The 7,432-nt window shown below is 46.4% G+C and overlaps 2 protein-coding genes across 2 annotated transcripts in view; one reads left to right on the top strand and one right to left on the bottom strand.

Annotated features, from left to right (window-relative positions):
• Positions 1-3,674: 3,674 nt before the first annotated feature.
• The window catches only part of T265_06535 (hypothetical protein), a gene marked incomplete at both ends in the record, with an annotated part of 10,901 nt that continues 7,143 nt past the window's right edge, over positions 3,675-7,432 (top strand). The window contains 4 exons of the mRNA XM_009171818.1: positions 3,675-3,850; positions 3,890-4,247; positions 4,287-4,641; positions 4,676-4,786. Of these exons, the coding sequence (XP_009170082.1) occupies positions 3,675-3,850; positions 3,890-4,247; positions 4,287-4,641; positions 4,676-4,786 (1,000 nt within the window). The remainder of the gene's footprint in view (positions 3,851-3,889; positions 4,248-4,286; positions 4,642-4,675; positions 4,787-7,432) is intronic.
• Positions 3,896-7,432, bottom strand: part of T265_06534 (hypothetical protein) — a gene marked incomplete at both ends in the record, with an annotated part of 28,291 nt that continues 24,754 nt past the window's right edge. The window contains one exon of the mRNA XM_009171817.1: positions 3,896-4,790. The remainder of the gene's footprint in view (positions 4,791-7,432) is intronic.

The following is a 7,432-nucleotide window of genomic DNA, read 5'->3' as shown; positions in this document are numbered from 1 at the left end:
ATTGTGACGAAAGGTGGTAGGCTTGAGGGCTTTGGGCTAGGAGGCGTGATGTGAATTGAGGCCTGAGATAGCCATATGGGTTTGGAACAGGGGATGACTTCGAAAGAGTAGAACCGTGAAGAGGCCGGTGGCGTAGGCCATACATAGGTAACCGGAAGCCGCTCTTGATCATTCGACCTTCTGCCTTACAGGAAGGTTGATGTTATTTTCATGATATTAACAAGAGCGTTTATTACGCTCTAAACCGATGGTTACGTAGGATTTGCAGCCCCAGCGGTCGTGCTTGTTCAGACTGGTGTTCATGGCTTTCGATGGGGAAAGCCCGTTTCATCCAGGTGGCCATCCAGCATCTAGATATCTGATATCTGATATCTGGCATCGTGACGGCAAGCGCCATGCATGAGCATGAATACGTAATCCCCCGTCAGGCCCCTGCCAGAAGACACCTCCGGTTCCCGTGATCATCCTGCTACTCTGACAGCTTGCTGACAATTGTATGCAGTGCTGTGCACACACATTATTTTTCCAAGGAAAACTGTACTGGACCCCATGCAGGTTGTGTCTACCTCTATCCGTCTTCAACTGCAGCGTTTAGTGAATTATATATACGGCACGTGCCACGCCCCCAGTTTTTTCACTGGTCTGCTTATTAATGGAACCAAAATCTCCTAGTCAAACTTCATTCGTAAGACTTCCAACAGGGCGATTCGCAATACATACAACCATTCAGAGTGCATTCGGGCCTTTCTCATAAACCCAAGCTTTGTTATTGCCAGCCTCGCCCAACCCACCGTGTAAGACGTGAACATATGAAACTCTCCTCCACGCTCTTGTGCCGCCATTCAGGATTAATAACCCTAGGCTGAATGGTATGTTTTAACTGCTTACTCCAAAGGCACAGTCGGAAAAACACGGTGTGAAGCATTTTGTTGGCGCTTCTACCCTTTCAGTGACCCGGGGCGGTCTCAGCTTTCGTTCCTGCTCTATTTACGCTTTCTTGTTCTTCAGAATAGCCCATAGGATTCGTTTCCGCGAGGTACGTGCTAGCTTCTCTACGCTCTAAGCTGACAATATCTGAGCGTTTTGACGGTTTGAGGGTACACTGTGATCGGCTCATCTAAATAGATATCTAAAAAGCACGTCACTCTTGGTGGTTAGTAGAATTGATATTTCATTTTCTCATTCAATTCTGGCGATGTTTTTATCCAAAACCCGGAAATTTGAATATTCATATCGGATGGACCCTTCGCCTATTTGGGTGATTGCTCGCCGCGGTCTAGCTACCATTGTTGAAAGGAATATCCAAAACTCTGTGGCATCGTTTTTTCTCCTATGACAATACCTACATCGCCCGACTTTGTGTGGTCTTATCCCTCACTTTGAAGCTTGGTTCGATTCCATCAAATCATCTGCCTCCAAACTATAAACTGATTTTTGAGGAATTGGACGCCATGCTCACCTACCCTGTGTCATCCTTATTGTTAACCGCTCCGTTCCATCGGTGGATTCACTTGATCCTATGCAATTCCATGGAGTGGGTGCAGGCAAATCTTGTTACTCAGAGTTCCGGGTTTTAAAGAGACCTTCCTGAACTTAGATAACTGCCTCCACTTCCCATTAAATATGTTTGTCTCCAAGTTTTTACCAGCCTTTCTACCAGTGAATTTGGTTCTTTTATTATCTGGTGACTACACGGTGTTGTTCGGCAGTGGTCCAAATGCGCCTTACTCAAGTAGTCTCTGGATAATCTCCTTACTTTAAGTTCTGACAGAAATTGTTATGTATATTTTCATGGATCCCCTGAGGACAATTTAGGCCACTTTGGTTTTACCGGAATTCCGCCTAAGAACAGAACGAAGAGAGCGATTTCCAAAGAGTTGTCAGGCTTTCTTTATCCCTGATTTATCGCCCTTTTATGCAGCTAGACATCAGAAAGGTTAGTTTTGTGCATGTTGGCTACTCATCTACTGATCTGATTACCTTGTTCGCACACTTCATCGTATGCCCATCCACTGTTGGAGCATTGCTCAATTTTCCGTTCCCCAACGCTGGAGCAGAAGTACCCTTAAGTATAATCAGGTGATTACCCCCTGTGTGATTCCATTACCTCTTGTTTTAAGTGTTTGTAAAGCACTGTGTGGCCAGAAAACTAGAAGGTGTGTGCAAATTCAACAAGCATAAACAATCTTGAGTTTGGGGGGAAATCCTATCATGTTTTTGTAGAACGACAGTGAACTCGGGGAAGGCAGTAGAGATATTATGATAGTCCCGCTAATGTTATCGTGACGCCCGTGTGTTGCCCTGTATTTGAAAGGCTCCAAAGTATCAAATGGAAATGCGAGGTTAGGTGCCAGCTGTCATCAAAACAAGAAAACGAATCTCATGTGACACCCTGAAGAACGATAGGGCGAATAAAAAGTAGGAATGAAAGATGAAGAAATTCGATGGTTAATTGGATAGGAAGAACAGATAACAATATGTTTACATTATATATTTCCGCCAGGGCCATTGGAGAAAATAGTTTAAGATAACACTCAGCTTCAGGTATTTGCTTCTGAAGGGCGTGGAATACAAAACAGATGTGGATGATATGGGAAGCACTGCAGAGATGAGGATGGATTAAGACATAAAAACACATGTGTATGATGGACAGTCAAGAATACGCCGTTGTGCGTGGGAGAACTATAGACCACCAAACAAACTTGAGTCTCACGGGATGCAAGGGAAAATCCTTCGCTGGATCAAGGCGTTCCTCTCAGACAGATCATTCTGAGTGAGAATAGGTTCGACCTAATCTTCTCCAGCGCCGGTCTCCATTGGAGTTCCTCAAGGCTCCGTCTTGAGACCACTCCTGGTTCTGATCTATGTCAACGACCTCCCAGATGTTCTTACAAGTCCATGTCTACTTTTCGCGGACGACTTGAAATCCTGGAGTTTCAATGCCAGTGCCCTCCAAATGGACGTAGACACTGCAAAGCAATGGTCGTTGGACTGGCACCTTCCTCTGAATGATGAAAAGTGCGTCCACATGTCGTTTGGAGGAGACTCAGCTGATGCCTCTGTTATATATGGCGAGAAAGGACCGGAAAATATCATGAGGATAGATGCCAAAAGGGCATCTGGGTCTCCCCAAACTTGTCCTTCTCACTGCACCATGGGAAGTCAGCCCAAAAAACACTCGTCATTTCACGGATGATTCGGCACTCCTTCTCCCGTATTACTTGCATGGACTTCCAAATACTCTATGGGGCCTACGTCAGACCGCTCCTGGAGTACGCCAACCAAGTTGTCTACGAAGGACGCACGAAAGACGTCACCCTCATTGAGCGTGTCCAGCAGGCCGCTGCGTTAATGGTTGCCGGCCTCAAATCCGTGGACTACGAAACGCGTTTCGCGATGCTTGATCTCTTTCCCCTGGAGTACCATCGCCTCCGAGGGGACCTAATTCTTACTTATGCCCTGTTTGAACAAAGCTTGGCAAACAGGTTTTTTACCGTTGACCCAGCAAACACCCGGCGGGGACATAGTAAGAAAATCTTCAAGCTCAGGGCACACACATTCATTAGACAAAACTTTTTTTCATTTCGGGTAGTAGCTGCGTGGAATGACCTTCCTCCGACGGTTGTACACGCTCCTTCTCGAACCCAATTTAAAGCACTATTAGACATTTATTTATGCGAATCCTCGCGCTGGCGAGCATACTGCCCCGCGCTGAGAACATAAAGAGCAGTGCTACACCCTTTTTTCACTTGTGCCTTTCAGGTGAACGACAGCCACTGACCGACAAGAACAAAACCGACCCGGGAAACTTGGGCAAATGCTTTGATCCTGTCTATCAAATAGTGAATCCGTGAATCCGTAGTACTGAGGTTACTGCACTATTTTCAAGGTCGAACGTCGACGCCGCATTGTTGGCGCCAACTGACACGATGAGTTCCGGCTCCCAGGTGAGCTGCGAATACGGGACCGCTAAGTACTATGGCCTCTGCAGTTTGGGTGGTGTGCTAAGTTGCGGTACAACGCACACTGCATTGACGCCTCTGGATCTTGTAAAATGCAGAATTCAGGTAGACCGTGCAAAATATAAGAACATTACTAACGGGATTCGCGTAACCGTTGCGGAGGGCGGGATCCGTGGTTTGGGACGAGGATGGGCACCAACGGCGATCGGCTATTCCCTTCAGGGTCTTGGAAAGTTTGGGTTCTATGAAGTTTTCAAGCACCTATATAATGGCATGCTTTCGGAGGTATTTTGTCTCTAAGACGTAATCGTATCGGCTGTTCAGGAAAATGCATACCTATGGCGGACGACCGTGTATCTTGCTGCTAGCGCAAGCGCAGAGTTCTTTGCTGACATCATGCTCTGTCCCATGGAGGCTGTCAAGGTCCGGATACAGACCATGCCCGGTTGGGCAAATACCCTACGAGAAGGTGTCCCTAAAATGCTCAAGGACGAAGGTCTTTTTGGCTTTTATAAGGGCATCGTACCACTCTGGGGTCGTCAAATTCCATACACCATGATGAAGTTTGCTTGTTTCGAGCGCACCGTTGAAGCACTTTATAAGTATGTTGTTCCCAAGCCCCGCGATGATTGTTCGAAAGCGGAACAACTCGTTGTTACTTTCGCTGCGGGTTACATAGGTACGTTCTTTCCTGTCTTTTATAACCCATTCAGCCGGCGTTTTCTGTTGCATTGTCTCCCATCCTCCCGACACGATTGTGTCCAAGTTAAACAAAGATCCTAACGCTCGGCTTGTCGAAGTGGCCAAAAACTTGGGACTGCTCGGTAAGTGTAGATTTACTATTCTGATTTCCATTGGTTAAATTTCGCCGGATTCTTGAGGTTTCTAGTATGTTGAGGCGTGATAGCACACAAATGGAATTTCACTCTGGTACAATCCTTTGCCGAAAGGTGTTTTCTATGTCTAGTTCAGAGTAAAGCGAATGGAAGGATGTGAAGGCAGTTACGAAAAGCTTAGCTACTATCGGTGTAAGTCGCTTTCTAGGATGGAGTGCGCGTGACGGCCCTTGGGCATGGTTTGAGACGCTAGAACATAATGGATGTCAGTAGACGTCATTGATGTCTTTTTCAGCTTCTGTCCAATGTGTGATGTGTCTGGAATTGTAATCACCTCGGAAGTATTCTGGTAAGTCCTTTATCCACCCAGTTTTATTTTTCCAACACAAGGCCCAAATAAGTTATGGTTGTTAGTCAGTTGAGCATCATTCCTGGACATCTGGTATGGACTTGCAGTGGGTTACGGTGGGGATCTTGAATTCTACGGAATCACTGGATTTCACACATAGTCAATTTATTTAGGACTTCTGTCCCACATTGTATACCGTTAGGTGGGCTTGACTTTGGAGTGAATAACACGTTGAGAAATGCATGGACTAAATGTGCTGATTGGTCTGTGTTTTGAAGGTTGGCTGTTAAGGTTCATGTGTCTGGAGGTAAAAAGTTCTATAGGCAGGAAACACGAAGGGAAACATAACCTTGGGTTGGGAGTTTATCCTGTCCACGGAGCTCAATCGCTCTGGCTACTGCAAACGAGATCTTCCGAGATCTTGAATGTATGTATGCAACTGTCACGTGATCTTTGGGCAGTCGAATGTAACTTAGCGCCACGCAACCGCTCCTCATATTTTGGAAACCGTGCACTAGTTTGGCGGTTCGCACTCGCTTGTTTGGAGTATAGCTAGTGTGTTCCCTTCTATGATTGTTTTTTCGGCACTAGGTTCCGGAGCGAGTCAGCAATCAGATACTACAGATCGGCGAGTTAGCAGATATAACAGACTGGCGACGGAGACGGGATCAGCAGACATAACACAGACAAACGCCGACCCACTCTTCATTATTTTGTCCGAATCTTACCTTAGTTCAGTTCGTTTCAAGAGTGTTCGACAAGCAGTTGGTCGATGAGTAGCTCGGTAACGTTTCACTTCTGACACAAAGCCATCCTCAGACCAAGTGATCATGTTACTAGGTTGGCCGCGTTTCAAAACAGATGGAGAACTAAGAAAAGTCCGTTGTCACCACGAATGGCTATGGCAGCGGTGCCCATGACAGTGCTTATTCACGAGACAGTCAACTCAGTTCGATGGCGACGGGTAAAATGGTCATCTTGGGCACCAGAAAGTATTCTGAAATTGTATGCACATCCAGTCCGGTGAGAGGCCGACAGCACGGACACCCTTGACCTCGGTCAGCCGCCATTTTTCGCAATGTCTATAACCACGTGTATAAGACGCCTGTCGAAGTATCACGGTGATTTTCATCAGGAGCGGGCTAATTAGAAACACTATGGTACGTAAGCTAACTGAATATTGACATTGTGAGACCGCTTTCCTCAGCTGTACTATGTGAACTCGAAGCGTGTTGTTGAGGCCATAAGCTTGGTACGCCTCTGGCACTTAATGGCGATCGCAGAAAATAGGTCGTGTTTCAGGTTGATCCTTCTCTTTGTTTATAAACGAATAACAATTCGTAGTTACGGATCTGTCTGTTTGATAACAAACATCTCATTGATTTCTGTAGAGATATCCTCAGTGCTTGCATGAGGCCCACCGGCATTATAAATGGTATTACGAATCAGCTCCAGCAAAGACGCATTCTTTTGGTTACCTGCTACTTTGTACCTCAAGTAATTTCGCAGTCCCTCACAGTGAATCCCACATTTCAATGCAGCAGTTGCTGAGTTCGAACAACTTTCACACCATGTTGCTGCTATCCCAGGGTCAGCAGCTAATCATGTCTATCTAAAACATCTCAGAATCCGACCATATTTAGTGAGCACCCTTTTCCTCTTTAATCTGGTATGCTGATCACCAGCAGCAGGAAGCACTTGCACACAGGGCTCAATACGACTACCCCCTGGCGACTTCGAGATATATTCGGGCATTGTACGGCCTAGATGGGCGAGATGGCTTAACTGGTTAGAGCGCAAATTTACTGACCGCAAGGTTCGTGGTTCGAAACCGACCCCTGCCTCTCGACTCCCCCTGTCTAGGTTTGGGCAACCTGGCAGTATCCCAGCCCTCGTGCTTCCTTCGGGTAGCATAGCAGCTAGGCACCAAAAGGATGTATAGCTGAACGATTACTAGTATGATCAACTGTTGCACATCAGTTGGCGATATAAACTCACGTTAAGGCACGTACCCGCCCTATACTGAGAGATTCTTACTGTAAATCCATTCCTGACTGGTTGATGCTGTCTGAGTTACCATGGTTGTCATTATTTCAATCATCGTGCTTTTTTCAGTCTGCATCAAAGCAGTGTGTCGAAGGGTAGCGAAAAGTAGGAGCGAGAGCCTGTCTCTATGAAGGCGACTTGTGACCCTGCAGACGCCATTAACTATGGTGGCAAACTGATGTCGATAGAACTCGTCGTCAATTTCTCCCCAAGCCGTTCAGCCGGGCGTGGAGCTCTCA

Source organism: Opisthorchis viverrini (genome assembly GCF_000715545.1).
Source record: "Opisthorchis viverrini unplaced genomic scaffold opera_v5_135, whole genome shotgun sequence".
NCBI classification, from domain to species: Eukaryota; Metazoa; Platyhelminthes; class Trematoda; order Opisthorchiida; family Opisthorchiidae; genus Opisthorchis; species Opisthorchis viverrini.
This window is presented reverse-complemented; position numbering and strand designations above follow the sequence as displayed.